The sequence below is a fragment of the Neodiprion fabricii genome, chromosome 6 (assembly GCF_021155785.1).
Source record: "Neodiprion fabricii isolate iyNeoFabr1 chromosome 6, iyNeoFabr1.1, whole genome shotgun sequence".
Classification (NCBI taxonomy): domain Eukaryota; kingdom Metazoa; phylum Arthropoda; class Insecta; order Hymenoptera; family Diprionidae; genus Neodiprion; species Neodiprion fabricii.
The window spans coordinates 387,319-405,629 of record NC_060244.1 but is presented as its reverse complement, the minus strand read 5'-3'; the positions used below and the strand labels follow the sequence as shown (position 1 = coordinate 405,629).

Here is an 18,311-nt window from a genome sequence, read left to right as displayed (position 1 = left end):
TGTCTCACATACTCATTTCTCGCAGCTGAGAATAGATATCGGTAAAATCGAAACTCTGGTGCACACCGTTTCTCGGGATTTCGACAGATTTTGGAATTTGACCACCAAGGAGGAAAATTAGGTCTGATCTAATTCTCTGCAAATCATGAAACACTTGGAGGTTTAATAATTCAGATGCGTTACTGTTGATGGTGAAGGTCGAATGTTTCACGTTGTTTTACGGACTATTCGTCGCAATTAATTTCTCCTAACTCTACGTACATCGAGAAATATTTACTGAATTTATTTCGGCGCCCATGTTCCAATTACGTGATAAAGAGTGTCACGAAACTCATTTCACGGGTCCGTTAGGTGCATTTTATTTGTTCAACAATTTGTTACGTGTCCAGTAATTCCCAGTTCCAACAAACAGACACGCATATACACACTAGCCCACAATCGCGTCGTAAATTGTTTTTACTGAAATTAATTTAACTAGATTCCTGCCGAATGCTTTATTTCCATGATTAACAATAGCGCGATGTCATCTGTACAAAGCGAATTACGTAAAGTGTTTCAGCCACATGAATGCTGCATAGTGGTAATACTAAAATTTGCCGAGTAGTACAAAACCTTCAGGGAAACGGGCTCTTCGGAATTTGCTCTCAGCGTTACGTAAAATCTGACGGCTATACGTACCATGCGGGTAACTCCGACGATCTAAAGTGGACTGAACAAAGATATACCTCTGTATACATGTATAGTATAAACAACGCGAAGAGTGAATCACTACGTATTTTTTTAGAAGCCCGTAGCGTATCGTGGGTAAAACACAGATACTTATAATTTTACGGATACTGCAGCGACTCGTCGTTATCACGGTGTAAACAAATGCTGCAGAAATTAAAAGCTTGTAGGCCTGTCCATGCTGTTTTTAAAGCGAAGCAGTTAACTCTGCGACAAGGTAGAAATTAAATTTTCCCGTGAATACCGGAACACAGATGGGAAAAAAAATTATTTATGCGTAAAACTTGCAATTAAGTTTGTTACATGTGTAAAAAGGCAAAGTGTCTGCGCAATTAATACAGTACTCATATCAGATAAGCCGTATGCTCCGAAGAGGGTGAACGTTAATTCCGGAAAGTGGATAACGAATAAAACTCGAGTTTAATCACTTGAGCGAATATAGTAAAACGTCAGTTTCGAGGTCATAGTAAGAAGCATTCAGGAATAAAAATTACGTTAAACGACACGGATGAATCAAGAGGACTAGAGACGGACAGTAAGCGACCAGATAAAAATGAGTTAATGAATAAATAAAGCCGAGATCGGCCTGGGATCCAAGCGACTGCTGCTCACGACTCTGAAATTCGTGCAGCTGTTATAGACAATAAAATCTTGTAAAGCTGAAAAATTGTTTATTTTCACGCAAGTAACGGAGATAAACGTGGTCGAGGAGGATCGTAAAGAAAATTGCAAGGAAACTGTGGTCTAGAGCACAAAAGTAAGCTTGTATATTGAACAACATTGGCAACAGAAACATATCAAATGAATGATTGATACATGAGGTACGTACAATAAAACAAATGATAAAATTCAATTATAAAATATTCAGTACACTTATTTACAAATAAAAAAAACATATCGCACATTCGACGATGCATGTTCTGCGTTTTGGATTTGACAAAGTATATGTACAGTGATCAAAGCTACCATATAAATGATATCCCCGGAAGAAAACTCAGGAGATGATCAGCCCTTGTGACCTTTGCTGAATCCGTATTTCTTTCCGTCTTTATGGGCACCCTTCTTGCCGTACGAATCGTGGTGAGCGTGGTGCTCTTCGTGTCCGTGTTTCCCGTGATGACCCTTGTGATCCTCGTCGTGGTGTCCCTTGTCATGATGACCCTTCTTTCCGTGGTGGTCGTCATGGTAGCCGGAGTGATGGTGACCGCCCTTCTTGTGGCCGCCTTCCTTCTTCTCATGGTGTCCATGGAAGTCACCGTGCTTCGCGTGGTGTCCACCCTTGTGGTAATCGTCGTAAAACTTGTGCTCCTTGTGATACTCGTCCTTGTGGAACTTGTTGTGGTATCCCTTGGTCTTGTGCCCCTTCTTGTGGCCCTTCTTCTCCCCAAACTTCCCGCCTTTGTGACCCTTTTCACCCTCGTGGTGCTCGCCGTACTTCGCCGCCTCGTCGTGGTGTTTCTTCTCGTGGCCACCGTGCTCCTCGTGATGCCCAGCGTGGTGCTCCTTCCCGTGCTCCCCGTGATCACCCTCGTCGTGGTGATGGTGCTTTTTGTAGCCCTTGTCCCCCTTCTCACCGTGGGTCTCATGGTGGTCGGAGTGATGCTTGTGCCCTCCGCCCGACTCGGAATGGTGGCCGTGTCCGGAGGCTGCGGCTACCAGGTCTAGATCACGCTCATCTCTTCGCTTGACGTCCCTGACGTCCCGCGCCGCCGTGAAGATGATCAGGACGCAAAAGATGCCCGAGGCCAGGAGCAAGCGAACCCCGACACTTCGCACCATCTTGATCTATAGGAACTCAAAACTAAACTGATAACTTGGCGGGAGGTATGCTCACTTAAATATTATCGAGGCCCGCCCCGCGGTTTCCGGGCATCTCGATCACTTTCATCCTAATCGACGGAGAGTGGCGGCGAATATTGACCACCACGGTAGCCCGCCGGCTTTCACGAGCTCTCAACCGAAACCTCGTTTGATTTAGCCTTCGGATCAATCCGCTTGGTTGCTTGTAACGAGCTGCACCATTGCTCGTATACGGCATTTGGGTAACTTCAGTGGGGAATGAATTACACAGGTCGTCCTAGATTTGCAACGAAAAATTATGCATCGTATACCTGACCAACTCAATTCCCCCAGACATGGAGAAATAAAGAAGGCCACTGGAAGATTTCCAGATCATACATCAAACCTTAAACAATTCTGCAATGCCAATACTGCCGACTGTTTTATTGTAATATACGACGCTTGCTAAGAAACACTTGTGGGTCCGGTATAGCGATAAATCAACGATACTTGTTCATTAATTTCACCTCGACTCGTTACTTGACGCGGACGGACTTGTACAGACATACTTGTGTAATTATCATGCAAGTCGGCATGTTTGCGACACATCTGTGCAAATATCAGCCATGGAAATCGCGCATTGCATGTACCTCAAATTTCACTCAACTGTGTGTTCGTGCAAAATACAGACCTCGTCTCTCTCTATACCGGCCAATTACAATTCAGACTCCAGGGCAAAGGCGCATCGATCCGTCGATATGTTTGGTGTGTTCGATCGCCTCGAGCGGGACGATCGGCTGAGGCTGGTCGGTGGAATGCAGCAACCCTGCCATTAGTCTAAGTGTCAGCCATTAGCGAACCAGCCAACATCCGGTCACCGGTACGGCGACTTCCTGAACTCGGGAGGGCTTCGTGATTTATGCAAATTCAACCTTGAGAACAATTTGCACCCAGCCCTTATGGTCACGGGGCATGGCAACTTGGAAGTCCGCCCGTAAGCGGTTTAGCAATATATAAAATCGAACTCCTCATGCCACAGCGCGAGGCATAATAATGGTGAAAAAGTAACGATTCTCAACCGATTTATTGACCATGTCGTATGAACCCGACCATTCCAACTCTGCAGCTGCTGGGTACGCGTCAGGATGTTCGCAAGCGCAGCTGATCATCGCTGAGCTCTCCTCCCCCCGCGGATGCGTCACACACTCATCTCGGTCTAAAATGCATGCGATTACCAATAATCCGTGTAATTTGGCCATTAATCGTATCACCCGTCAAATAAATCCCTCCCTGTGAACGCATGCCATATATGCAAAACGTCAGCAGCCAAAATCGTTCGTTCATTCACTGATGTGTAGGGTCTGCCTCTATCATCCATTTCGCCAGACCCGACTGACGAGGCAAACGTATATCTAGTAAGCAGACGTGTTTTTTGCGCTCTCTTTTTGGCAAAGAAACATCAGCCGCAGCAAATTTCATTCTTTGCTTCGCTACATGCGAGTATGAGCCAACTTTTGATTTTCATGATACGATTCACACGATACTCAGCAAATGGGAACACGAACATGTTTGCTCGGAATGTGAATATCGTCGTATGTACGTGAGGCTAAATGTCACGTGCGCGTATTACGTAACTAATATTATATGCGTATTACCAGATTGACAATGACATGATTTTCGGAAAGGCTTTTTTCAAAAGTTCGAGGGATCGAATTTCCAAGAAACCAATCAAAGGGTGGGTAATTTCATTCGTCGCATTTCTCAAAATTACATCACACTGGCTCCATTGAACGTGTATCCTTCAGTATTATAATCCGCTGGTAACTTGCGAGGACTTAAGTTGGTTCCACTATTCACAGATCGAATATAGCCACCAGCTGGACATCGACCTGAAATCGAGTTAGAGGAGCTGCGGCACACAAACAACGGATATCGGTCTGTTTGCCGCGTTGCAGTTTCCGTTGATTCGACCCCGCATTTGCATGGAGACAAAAAGCCACATGCAGAGTGGGATCGGTTCCCCGGCGTGAAATATTGGATAGTGCACGTTCGTAATTTCAAGAACTCTTCAAGTTCTGGTTTATACTGGAGTTCGCATTGCTTACACAGAGACGGGAATTACGTATACTTATCACCGTATACAGCTACTGGTCCACAGTCTTTACCGGGTTGTTTGGCAGCAACATCTCGTCGGTCCCTGCAGATTGGCCCGCTAGTGTGTTGGCGCTGCATAATCAAGATGAAGATTGGATGCAGCCAAGTTACATTCGCCAAGGGGATAAATCGGGGAAGCGAACGAGAGCTGGATGGAACTCAGCCGGGATGCCGAGACGCTTGGAATCGCAGCGAGGGAGAAAGGGTGTCAAAATGAAGATTAGGCTGCGTTCTGGAATGGCCCTATACTTCACCTGGAGATGAAGAGATTGCTTGGTAAGCAGATATCTTCAGAGGGACCTTGTCGCCGTGTGAAAACGGCGACGAGGCGAGGAGAAAGAGTGGGAGGAGGAGGAAGAGGAAGATCTTCGATTCCCTTAGTTGTCATCCTTCGCCTCGCTCCAAGGCGACTGGATGCTTTGTGACTCCTCCTTCTCCACCTTTCTTCTTTTCTGCTTTCGCTAGTGCCCGCGCGTTAACGAGAGCTAGCTACGCTTTATCTTCCCTTTCTATTTTCCGCCTCAAACCCCGGGCACAGAGACTCGGGCCTCCGCCATAGCCTCTCGGCTCGACTCGGTTTCTTGGTACCCTGACCACGCGCAAATCGACCTGCTTGACTGGCAAATCCAATTTAAGAGCCGGGCACAATGGGATCCCCAGCCGAGACCGAGGTCAGCTCCCGGTCCAGCCCTCCTGTAATTAGCCACCGCCGGCTCAAAGTCAGTGGTCTACGGGCAAGCATGAAAGGATAAAAGGAGTGCGCGTGATATTGAGGTATATCTCATGCCTTGCCCCGGAAGATTAACGCGGTGTTGTATAAATGAAACAAACGAAGAGAAAACTTTTGAGCGTGGTGGCCGGAGGACCCCGCGGTAGAAATAAAATAAGCTCTCGTTTCTCATGCGGTCCCTTTTACTTAGCCGGAATTCAACGTTCCTGCAACTATATTAAACCTGAATATCTCTTTTACAGATTTGCTTAATTACAGTCACCCGTCTCAACCCCTGCTTTACGCCGAGGCCGCAATCAGTTGATGAGGCAGGCCCCCCTCCTCATCTTGCTGAGCTGCCCCTCAGATCTGGCCACATTCTCACTCACCCGCCAACCATGGGATTAATCCAGCAGACAACCCGCGAATAAAGCGCACCCATGCGGCATGACGCCTTTGCTAATGAAATTGTTCCTCAATTTAAATGGCGCTGATCCGAATGGATTACTTTTTTATTGCCTGAAATTTAGTTGGAATCACTCTTGCCCGTCACACCACTTCAAAACGGGACGGCATCGCCGTTGCTTTACCGAAGAGCCGCGCTTGCGGCCGCATTGAAACTGGACACTGTTTCGCTGACTTACCAGTCTTCGAGTTCGGCTCTAGGAGTTGATTATAATCTGAGGGAAACAGTGTATTAAGTCTCCTACGGTTTCCTACTGTAATCAGGGATGTCGGACTTTGCCAAGAATTAGCACTGACTATCAGAGTTTCACTGCTACTGGCGAACTTCCGGCTTCTGTGTTCTTGTATACAAACTAGTCAGACAAGGCGCAGCAGATTCCGCTAGAAACTGTTTCCGAAGATTCGTCTGTAGGATGACAGAGACCTCAAATTCTGAATAGAAACCCTCACAGCTATCGTATCGTGAATAATTCAAAAGTTTTCAAATTTCGTACTAATGATACGTGGGTATCGACAAACAGGTAAAAGCACGGCACTGAATTCTAGTTCGCTTTCTACGCATAGCAAGTATAGAATAAGCACTTATTCTTTTACAATATTAGCAAACACCAGCTGCAGACAGAGTATTGATTACCGGATAAAAATCGCTGCGGAACTGAGACGGCACACCGTTACTATTTTATCGGGAATTTCCAAGTATCAAATATCTCCGTAGCTACAGCCAGAAAAACCAAATTGCTAGCCCAGCAACGACGATATTACGACGACACATTTTTAGAATTAAAAACAATTTTACGCCTCCAGCAAAGTTTCTACAAATCGAAAGGCGCAGGTATTACAGGGAATCTCGATGGATTTGAGATACGATTACCGATGAAGGAAAAATTGTCGGATATCCAACGACTGCAAAGCGATTTTCAGTACTTGGTTAAATTTTGTTCTCACGTGGGCTCTTCCTTTCAATCGACTGAATTAAAACGGCTGGGAAGTACCATTACCATAATGAATTTCGACTAGATCGCCCGCGGGTATGGTTCGATCGATTAAAGGGTGAAGAAGGGATCTAGGGTGGTCAGAAGACCGTAATGAATACGAGAAGCTGTAAACTGAAGTTGAACAAATTTTTAATAATGAACTAACAACGGTGACATGGTGGTGAACATTCTTCAAATCGTTATCCCATATACATTACGTTATATATATATACAAGAATGACTGCGGCAGGGTGATGGAAGCGATCTCAAGCGCCAAAATCCGCAATGCATCTATATCTGCAGGTGCAACTCAGCCGCGGCTGTAAGCTTCGACTTCGGCTAATCTCCGCCCCTCGTCATTCCGGGGGTAAACTAGTAGTGATCACCCTCGTACTGAGAGCCGCCGTCTACGTAACCCTGATGATCCCCAGAGTCATCCGCGCTCGAGTAGGAGCCGTGCGTTCCGTATGAGCCTTCAGCCCCGCCGCCGGTGGAATAATGCCCCGCGTCTCCACCCCCGCTTGAATAACTTCCCGAGCCGCCCTGTCCTCCGCTTGTGTAGTGCCCGGCGTCCCCTCCTTCCGTATAATGCCCCCCATCCCCCCCCTCGGACGACACATGTTCACCCTCGCTGTAGTGTTCGCCTTCGTACGGAGCGTAATGAGCGTCCACGATGGTTCCTGTTGGGTTCAAAATGAGGTTCACTTGGTCGTTTTTCATCCCGGCTGCAGAGCGCATTCATCCCCATTCTGACGTTTCTCCGACAGCGTCGAGAGACACAAACTTGATTGATCGTTAATTATTTTTGTGATCTTGATTTCGTGAACTTACCCGCTCCCTCGTGGTCGTCGCCGTCGCTGCCTTCGGCGCTCTTGTAGGATCCGCTTTTTCCGTGTTCTCCACCCTCCTCGGCTCCTTTGGCCTTTCCGAACGCGGTGTGCTTCTCGAAGCCGTAGTTGTCGCCGTCCTGCTTGTGGAAGGTGTCGAGGGTCTTGTAGCCGTGATCACCTTTGCTGTAGGTCTGCTTGAGGTAGCCCTTTTCACCCTCGGCATCGCTGCCATAACTCTTGTAGTATCCACCCTCGTCAGATTTTCCTGAAACAGCGATTATTGCACGCGTTCAAAGGCGGCACTTGTTGATTAAAGAGGAAATTACGCCTCTTTGTCGCTCCCGGAATTACCCCGAAGTGAGGACTATCCAAAGTTAAACAGGAAAAAAGAAACTCACCCGATGCGTTTTTCATTGCAGTCTTCTTAGGCTCCGCGGCGTCTTTTGCCTCTCGCGATTTCCTGGCCTCAGTTCCAGCGCTGAGGAGGTCCGCTACTTCGATGGCAAATCCTGGAGGCAAAGGGGCTCGCACGTCACGACGGATAGAGCCGACGGAAGCGGTGTCATCTTCGAGGGCGAGGTACTCGTCGTAGGTCGCCGGCTTGGCACATGCGTAGCTCAATAATAGTAGAAAGCCAAAAAAACGATTCATGATCGCTCGCTGTTCAATTTTTGTTCTCTTTTTATCAAACTCCGGTTGTCGTTATTTAAACTTAGTGTCTCGGTATCGATTATTCCCCGTATACAGTACGTATGATATTTTATGCCGTTTCTTCGTGTACGTGTAGCGGTCGGAATTTTCTGCCCGAGCGAAATGGCTCGTGATAGCCTTTTATAACGTCTCCCACTTTGCCGAATGATCGCAGGTATGAATTTTCTCACCGTAGAACCGAGGCGGGCAGGTTGCGGCAGTGACACATGAAACTTCGAGACCATTTCACAAGACGGCTTTCATTGAATCGGCGTGCAATTGTGCGACACCAGAAGATCAATCAGGTAAGACGTGCCTACAAACTCGATGCCGGCTGTATCCAATCTTTCAGTTTAATCAGGGGAATTTACGTGACGCGTCCGATCGGCGCGGTTCCGAACCCTGATAGAGGCCAAAACGTATTTCGCAACTCCCGATAGTGCTTTTGCGTCACGTGCCTGTCAGTTGTTTACGTAAAGTTTTACACCAGGAAACAAGGAGCTGTATCTAATGACCCGAATAGAAACTCGCGGTGCGGTTTCCCCGCCTGGCATATGATTGACTTGGGCACAGATTACGCCCGTGCGCCGGTTGAGCGATCCGCGGCTTTCCTCAAAACCGACAAGAACTCGACGCCTGACACAATGCCTGACATAACGGACTTAAAGGACGATGCTCCCGATCTTTTCCGCTCACTTCAACTCTCGGTTCTCCCGTCACCGTCCTTCTTTTCCCAAATTTCCCCTACCCTGCCGGATGTGTCTTGGAGCGACGACAAAAAACGTTAAGAAGTGAAATCCAACTGCACGTAGCGTATATAATACTGTTAGGCCTGTACGCTCGCATACCTTCGGTCCATACGTACTGTGAAATGGATGCTATGCAATAGATTAATTCTGTAAAAGTTTGACACAGTGGTAAATGAGTAATGAATGATGATTCGCATTTTACCTTACTTCATACGCAGCTTGTAATAATTCTGTTTCATTGCAACAACAACAGGAGCAAGATTTAAACCAGCGAGGAAAGTCGTTGTAATGTTAGATTAGAATTGAAAGTTTCAGCTCTTGGCACTTCCATGAAATACGTTGGTGGTAATGGGAACCTCCTACCATTGGATCTGGATGTCAAGCAAACAGGTCAGCGCTTCGCTGTAACAGAGTCTGATGCAATCTGCTTTGTTGAAATGCAGCTTGGCCATTTAGAGAACGTGAAATTCGCTGAGTAGTTCGGCTGCGGGTTACTTCGATAATTTGCAAATTCCAGCTATGGAACTCACCGTGAAACACCCTCTGGTAAGATCTCTCTCTCGTTGACTATTGTAAGGGGGACTTTGCACCCTCGTTAAAAGCCACCCTGGAAATTCGTTGATTTGTCCAACAGCCAGGAATGGAAATTGCAGTAAATGGTGAGGACAAAGGCGATAATATTAGATGATGGAACAACATATACATCCAATCGGTAATCTGACTGTTTTAAACGTCCTGAGGCTGCAAAGCGGATGAACCGACTCGTGAATTAGCCAAAAACGTCAAGCTTGTAGCTAAAAATTAAATGGTTTCCTACGTAGCTGCTGTAAGTTACCTGCCTATTTACCTAGTAAATAAATTTCGTCAAGTAAATACAGCAGTCTCCGTGACAAGGTTGTACACGTTACGATAAGGCATTCGAATTCAGACGAGATTCCTTCCGTTGACATATTTTAATATGTTACATGTACTGAAAAATGTATAATACATGAGAAACTGAGAATAAGACACATTGCTGTTAGCGAGTATGACAATGATTTGAAAAGCGAGTGAAACCGTTTCTCACGAACACCATGCATGGACGTGATCGAAAATGTGCACCATACGCCTGCACATAATCCCAAGTAGCTAACACTAATTTTAAGAAAACCAAAAAGTAGAATCGATAAGTCGGAGTTTCGCGACTGTCTATCACACGCTTTCTAGATGGGTAGTTTGTATTCTTGAAGGTCCTATTAATGCAAACGATATCGTACAAATCAATTCAGAGACAAATGGTTACTTGTCAAGAGGATCGCCAGGAATCTAAGGCTGATATGTTTGCAATGTTTCAGCAAATTTTGGCGGACCCTGAACAAGGCTAAAATTGATCTGTTCAGACCCGATACCAATGTCAATCTGTAGAGGAGAATAACTGCGCATCGCCTCAAGTTGCGGGGTCCAGCAAAACAGATGAATCTTCTAGTTTTTTAGTGAACAATTGTATGAATTGTTTCCTTGTACGGTGCTGTAGTTCATTTGATCGTCTCTGTTAATTTGTTTTTCAGCATTGCAAGTGAAAAAAACATTGAAACATCAAACATTTAACCCATTTATATGTTTTCAGTCTATTTCTCGACTATTTTGTAAGGTGAAAGAATAAATCCATTGAAACGCTGTATCAACAGAATCTTGCTACAGGAATAAATGGCGCGTAATCAAAGCTCGCTGAGAACGGCGGATTACGAGTTATAGTCGAAAAACGAGAGATTTTTCACGGGATGCCACAGCTGATGATCCTACGACATTCTTGATGCCTTTTCTGTGTTCCTGAGGGTCAATTTACTATGAAAAGGGCCATATACATCGATTCTTGGGTAAGAAGATTTTTGCTCGAAAATAACAAAAATAAGTGGGACATTGCGTCTTTGCTGAAGATTTTGTCGATTTGAAAAAGAATTCGATTCGATACTTTGATGCACTATATCGATGAAATTTTACTACAGAAATCCAGTGCGTGCAGTCTATAGACGCTGCGGGCAACGCATCGAAAGTTACATGCGGAAAACGATGAAAAGATTGAATGTTTCTTCAGCTGTTGGTTCTCTGCTTCTCTACGTTTCGATTTGCATTTCGAAGAGTGCGATTTGAGTTCAAAAATGGGAGAAGACGCAAGGATGTGAACATGAAAAACTCATGGGAAAGTGCGGCCGGTGAACATGAAATTTGCGATGGGTTCTCGGAAAGGCGGGGAAAGAAGAATACAAATTCAGAGCTCAAACTTTTAGTATATTTGATACGCCTTAATTGTAATACATGTGTTCAACTGGCTGTGTGTGGTAATTTGACCAATTGACAACTAGAATGGTAGTGTAAGACAACAAGAAGTGCGTGGTCTGAATAGAATATTTTATAAAACATCTAAGTGTTATACATAGCAGTAGGTGTGCAGTATGATATAATCTTCATGGGAGTATTAGGAATAACATCGACGACGGCTTTATCAGAGTTTTAAGAAATGGTTTGAGTCTCGGCCTGCGTATGGGCGAGACACCCCCTACATGACAATATGCATATTATGTTGAGGAGCTTATAAATATTGTACTGTCTGTACTTTGTGTGACCAAATTACAATAAAGACATGTTCACTTTTAACTGCTTCTACAATGAAAATCCTCGAAAGTCTGTGACTTGCTCTTCAAAATCACAGAAAGACTCTCGTGAGAAAAACCGCAGCATGATGCAATACATTATACCAATCGATTCTGCGACAGGAGTATTTGTGTCAAGAAGTAATAGAGGTGAACGCGTTGGCATTTATGCCAAAAATTTTCGCGTTTTTGGAAAGTGCTGGAATGGATTCCTTCTGGCACTACTCCGACGTAATTTTGCGGAAGAAATCGTTTGGGCGCAGTCCTAATACGCTGCAATGAACGGGTCGAAAGTTAAAGCCAAAAACGAGAACCTGTATTTTCGACATTTTTCAGCAAGTGCTTTTTCGTGCGTAACTTCTCTCCTGTTGATCCCACGCTCTTTTAGCTGCGTTTTCTGAGTTCCTGGGTGTCCAGTTAGTCAGAAAAGGGTCATTTAAATCGAATCTGAAACGAAAAGTTTTTTGCCAAAAAAAAAAGTAAGGCTAACCCCTTACCATTTTTGGCGAAAATTTTCGCGGTTTCGGAAAGTGCTGAGATAAATTCTTTCTGGCACTATTCCGACGTAATTTTGCGAGAGAAATCGATTGGGCGCAGTCCCGATACGCTGCGATCAACGCATCGAAAGTTACAGCCAAAAAACGAGAACCTGTTTTTAGGACATTTTTCAGCAGGTGCTTTTTCGTTCGTAACTTCTCTTCTGTTGATCCCACGCTCCTTTCGCTGCGTTTTCTGAGTTCCTGGGGGTCCAATTGGTCGGATGAGGATCGTTTAAATCGAATTTGAGACAAAAAATTCTTTGGCCAAAAAATGAAGAAAAAGTAAGGCTAACCCCTTTGCATTTTTGTCGAACATTTTCGCGATTTTGAAAAGTGCTGGAATAAATTCTTTCTGGCACTATTCCGACGTAATTTTGCGAGGGAAATCGATTGGGCGCAGTCCCGATACGCTGCGATCAACGCATCAAGAGTTACAGCCAAAAAACAAGAACCTGTTGTTAAGACATTTTTCAGCAGGTGCTTTTTCGTTCGTAACTTCTCTTCTGTTGATCCCACGCTCCTTTCGCTGCGTTTTCTGAGTTCCTGGGGGTCCAATTGGTCGGATGAGGATCGTTTAAATCGAATTTGAGACCAAAAATTCTTTGGCCAAAAAATGAAGAAAAAGTAAGGCTAACCCCTTTGCATTTTTGTCGAGAATTTTCGCGATTCTGAAAAGTGTTGGAATAAATTCTTTCTGGCACTATTCCGACGTAATTTTGCAAGAGAAATCGATTGGGCGCAGTCCCGATACGCTGCGATCAACGCATCAAGAGTTACAGCCAAAAAACGAGAACCTGTTTTTGAGACATTTTTCAGCAGGTGCTTTTTCGTTCGTAACTTCTCTCCTGTTGATCCCACGCTCCTTTCGCTGCGTTTTCTGAGTTCCTGGGGTCCAATTGGTCGGATGAGGATCGTTTATATCGAATCTGAGACCAAAAGTTTTTTGCCAAAAAAAAAAGTAAGGCTAACCCCTTACCATTTTTGTCGAAAATTTTTGCGATTTTGAAAAGTGCGGAAATAAATTCTTCCTGGCACTATTTCGACGTAATTTTGCCAGAGAAATCGATTGGGCGCAGTCCCGGTACGCTGCGATCAACGCATCAAAATTTACAGCCAAAAAACGAAAACCCGATTTTTCGACATTTTTCAGCAGTTGCTTTTTCGAGCGTAACTTCTCTCCTGTTGATCCCACGCTCCTTTCGCTGCGTTTTCTGAGTTCCTGAGGGTCCAATTGGTCGGATGAGGATCGTTTAAATCAAATCTGAGACCAAAAGTTTTTTGCCAAAAAAAAAAGTAAGGCTAACCCCTTACCATTTTTGGCGAAAATTTTCGCGATTCTGAAAAGTGCTGGAATCAATCAATTGTAGCATAGTTCGGACGTAATTTTGCGAGAGAAATCGATTGGGCGCAGTCTCTATACACTGCGATTCACGCATCAAAAGTTACAGCCAAAAAACCAGAACCTGAATTTTTGACATTTTTCAGCAGTTGCTTTTTCGCTCGCCATTTTTCTCCTGTTGATCCCACGCTCTTTTCGCTACGTTTTCTGAGTTCCTGGGTGTCCAGTTAGTCAGAAAAGGGTCATTTAAATCGAATCTGAAACGAAAAGTTTTTTGCCAAAAAAAAAAGTAAGGCTAACCCCTTACCATTTTTGGCGAAAATTTTCGCGGTTTCGGAAAGTGCTGAAATAAATTCTTTCTGGCACTATTCCGACGTAATTTTGCGAGCGAAATCGATTGGGCGCAGTCCCGATACGCTGCGATCAACGCATCAAGAGTTACAGCCAAAAAACGAGAACCTGTTTTTAAGACATTTTTCAGCAGGTGCTTTTTCGTTCGTAACTTCTCTTCTGTTGATCCCACGCTCCTTTCGCTGCGCTTTCTGAGTTTCTGAGGGTCCGATTAGTCGGATGAGGCTCGTCCAAATCGAATCTGAGACCAAAAGTTTTTTGCCAAAAAAAAAAGTAAGGCTAACCCCTTACCATTTTTGGCGAAAATTTTCGCGGTTTCGGAAAGTGCCGAAATGAATTCTTTCTGGCACTATTCCGACGTAATTTTGCGAGAGAAATCGATTGGACGCAGTCCCGATACGCTGCGATCAACGCATCAAAAGTTACAGCCAAAAAACGAGAACCTGTTTTTAAGACATTTTTCAGCAGGTGCTTTTTCGTTCGTAACTTCTCTCCTGTTGATCCCACGCCCCTTTCGCTGCGTTTTCTGAGTTCCTGGGGGTCCAATTGGTCGGATGAGGATCGTTTAAATCGAATTTGAGACCAAAAATTCTTTGGCCAAAAAATGAAGAAAAAGTAAGGCTAACCCCTTTGCATTTTTGTCGAAAATTTTCGCGATTTTGAAAAGTGCTGGAATAAATTCTTTCTAGCACTATTCCGACGTAATTTTGCAAGAGAAATCGATTGGGCGCAGTCCCGATACGCTGCGATCAACGCATTAAGAGTTGCAGCCAAAAAACGTGAACCTGTTTTTGAGACATTTTTCAGCAGGTGCTTTTTCGTTCGTAACTTCTCTCCTGTTGATTCCACGCTCCTTTCGCTGCGTTTTCTGAGTTCCTGGGGGTCCAATTGGTCGGATGAGGATCGTTTATATCGAATCTGAGACCAAAAGTTTTTTGCCAAAAAAAAAAGTAAGGCTAACCCCTTACCATTTTTGTCGAAAATTTTCGTGATTTTGAAAAGTGCGGAAATAAATTCTTCCTGGCACTATTTCGACGTAATTTTGCCAGAGAAATCGATTGGGCGCAGTCCCGGTACGCTGCGATCAACGCATCAAAATTTACAGCCAAAAAACGAAAACCCGATTTTTCGACATTTTTCAGCAGTTGCTTTTTCGAGCGTAACTTCTCTCCTGTTGATCCCACGCTCCTTTCGCTGCGTTTTCTGAGTTCCTGAGGGTCCAATTGGTCGGATGAGGATCGTTTAAATCAAATCTGAGACCAAAAGTTTTTTGCCAAAAAAAAAAGTAAGGCTAACCCCTTACCATTTTTGGCGAAAATTTTCGCGATTCTGAAAAGTGCTGGAATCAATCAATTGTAGCATAGTTCGGACGTAATTTTGCGAGAGAAATCGATTGGGCGCAGTCTCTATACACTGCGATTCACGCATCAAAAGTTACAGCCAAAAAACCAGAACCTGAATTTTTGACATTTTTCAGCAGTTGCTTTTTCGCTCGCCATTTTTCTCCTGTTGATCCCACGCTCTTTTCGCTACGTTTTCTGAGTTCCTGGGTGTCCAGTTAGTCAGAAAAGGGTCATTTAAATCGAATCTGAAACGAAAAGTTTTTTGCCAAAAAAAAAAGTAAGGCTAACCCCTTACCATTTTTGGCGAAAATTTTCGCGGTTTCGGAAAGTGCTGAAATAAATTCTTTCTGGCACTATTCCGACGTAATTTTGCGAGCGAAATCGATTGGGCGCAGTCCCGATACGCTGCGATCAACGCATCAAGAGTTACAGCCAAAAAACGAGAACCTGTTTTTAAGACATTTTTCAGCAGGTGCTTTTTCGTTCGTAACTTCTCTTCTGTTGATCCCACGCTCCTTTCGCTGCGCTTTCTGAGTTTCTGAGGGTCCGATTAGTCGGATGAGGCTCGTCCAAATCGAATCTGAGACCAAAAGTTTTTTGCCAAAAAAAAAAGTAAGGCTAACCCCTTACCATTTTTGGCGAAAATTTTCGCGGTTTCGGAAAGTGCCGAAATGAATTCTTTCTGGCACTATTCCGACGTAATTTTGCGAGAGAAATCGATTGGACGCAGTCCCGATACGCTGCGATCAACGCATCAAAAGTTACAGCCAAAAAACGAGAACCTGTTTTTAAGACATTTTTCAGCAGGTGCTTTTTCGTTCGTAACTTCTCTCCTGTTGATCCCACGCCCCTTTCGCTGCGTTTTCTGAGTTCCTGGGGGTCCAATTGGTCGGATGAGGATCGTTTAAATCGAATTTGAGACCAAAAATTCTTTGGCCAAAAAATGAAGAAAAAGTGAGGCTAACCCCTTTGCATTTTTGTCGAAAATTTTCGCGATTTTGAAAAGTGCTGGAATAAATTCTTTCTAGCACTATTCCGACGTAATTTTGCAAGAGAAATCGATTGGGCGCAGTCCCGATACGCTGCGATCAACGCATTAAGAGTTGCAGCCAAAAAACGTGAACCTGTTTTTGAGACATTTTTCAGCTGGTGCTTTTTCGTTCGTAACTTCTCTCCTGTTGATTCCACGCTCCTTTCGCTGCGTTTTCTGAGTTCCTGGGGGTCCAATTGGTCGGATGAGGATCGTTTATATCGAATCTGAGACCAAAAGTTTTTTGCCAAAAAAAAAAGTAAGGCTAACCCCTTACCATTTTTGTCGAAAATTTTCGTGATTTTGAAAAGTGCGGAAATAAATTCTTCCTGGCACTATTTCGACGTAATTTTGCCAGAGAAATCGATTGGGCGCAGTCCCAGTACGCTGCGATCAACGCGTCGAAAGTTACAGCCGAAAAACGAAAACCCGATTTTTCGACATTTTTCAGCAGGTGCTTTTCCGTGCGTAACTTCGCTCCTGTTGATCCAACACTCTTTTGGCTGCGTTCTCTGAGTTTCTGGGTGTCCAGTTGGTCAGGAAAAGGTCATTTGAATCGAATCTGAGACCAAAAGTTTTTTGCCAAAAAAAAAGTAAGGCTAACCCCTTACCATTTTTGGCGAAAATTTTCGCAATTTTGAAAAGTGCTGGAATCAATCGATTGTAGCACTGATCGGACGTAATTTTGCGAGAGAAATCGATTGGGCGCAGTCCCAATACGCCGCGATCAACGCATCAAAAGTTACAGCCAAAAAACGAGAACCTGTATTTACGACATTTTTCAGCAGGTGCTTTTTCGAGCGTAACTTCTCTTCTGTTGATCCCACGCTCCTTTCGCTGCGCTTTCTGAGTTTCTGAGGGTCCGATTAGTCGGATGAGGCTCGTCCAAATCGAATCTGAGACCAAAAGTTTTTTGCCAAAAAAAAAAGTAAGGCTAACCCCTTACCATTTTTGGCGAAAATTTTCGCGGTTTCGGAAAGTGCCGAAATGAATTCTTTCTGGCACTATTCCGACGTAATTTTGCGAGAGAAATCGATTGGACGCAGTCCCGATACGCTGCGATCAACGCATCAAAAGTTACAGCCTAAAAACGAGAACCTGTTTTTAAGACATTCTTCAGCAGGTGCTTTTTCGTTCGTAACTTCTCTCCTGTTGATCCCACGCCCCTTTCGCTGCGTTTTCTGAGTTCCTGGGGGTCCAATTGGTCGGATGAGGATCGTTTAAATCGAATTTGAGACCAAAAATTCTTTGGCCAAAAAATGAAGAAAAAGTAAGGCTAACCCCTTTGCATTTTTGTCGAAAATTTTCGCGATTTTGAAAAGTGCTGGAATAAATTCTTTCTAGCACTATTCCGACGTAATTTTGCAAGAGAAATCGATTGGGCGCAGTCCCGATACGCTGCGATCAACGCATTAAGAGTTGCAGCCAAAAAACGTGAACCTGTTTTTGAGACATTTTTCAGCAGGTGCTTTTTCGTTCGTAACTTCTCTCCTGTTGATTCCACGCTCCTTTCGCTGCGTTTTCTGAGTTCCTGGGGGTCCAATTGGCCGGATGAGGATCGTTTATATCGAATCTGAGACCAAAAGTTTTCTGCCAAAAAAAAAAGTAAGGCTAACCCCTTACCATTTTTGTCGAAAATTTTCGTGATTTTGAAAAGTGCGGAAATAAATTCTTCCTGGCACTATTTCGACGTAATTTTGCCAGAGAAATCGATTGGGCGCAGTCCCAGTACGCTGCGATCAACGCGTCGAAAGTTACAGCCGAAAAACGAAAACCCGATTTTTCGACATTTTTCAGCAGGTGCTTTTCCGTGCGTAACTTCGCTCCTGTTGATCCAACACTCTTTTGGCTGCGTTCTCTGAGTTTCTGGGTGTCCAGTTGGTCAGGAAAAGGTCATTTGATTCGAATCTGAGACCAAAAGTTTTTTGCCACAAAAAAAGTAAGGCTAACCCCTTACCATTTTTGGCGAAAATTTTCGCAATTTTGAAAAGTGCTGGAATCAA

At 44.4% G+C, this 18,311-nt stretch overlaps 2 protein-coding genes across 2 annotated transcripts; both read right to left on the bottom strand.

The window, feature by feature from the left end:
- Positions 1 to 1,457: 1,457 nt before the first annotated feature.
- On the bottom strand, positions 1,458 to 2,546 carry LOC124184643 (histidine-rich glycoprotein-like). The gene has a single exon (XM_046574593.1). The coding sequence runs from the start codon at positions 2,503 to 2,505 to the stop codon at positions 1,732 to 1,734; it is 774 nt and encodes a 257-aa protein (XP_046430549.1). The 5' UTR covers positions 2,506 to 2,546; the 3' UTR covers positions 1,458 to 1,731.
- A 4,394-nt stretch (positions 2,547 to 6,940) lies between these two features.
- On the bottom strand, positions 6,941 to 8,457 carry LOC124185013 (keratin, type I cytoskeletal 9-like). The gene is made up of 3 exons (XM_046575298.1): positions 8,036 to 8,457; positions 7,639 to 7,902; positions 6,941 to 7,487 (listed from the first exon to the last, which is right to left on the bottom strand). Exons 1-3 carry the CDS (start codon positions 8,286 to 8,288, stop codon positions 7,180 to 7,182), a joined length of 825 nt encoding a protein of 274 aa, XP_046431254.1. The 5' UTR covers positions 8,289 to 8,457; the 3' UTR covers positions 6,941 to 7,179.
- Between the last annotated feature and the right edge of the window lie 9,854 nt (positions 8,458 to 18,311).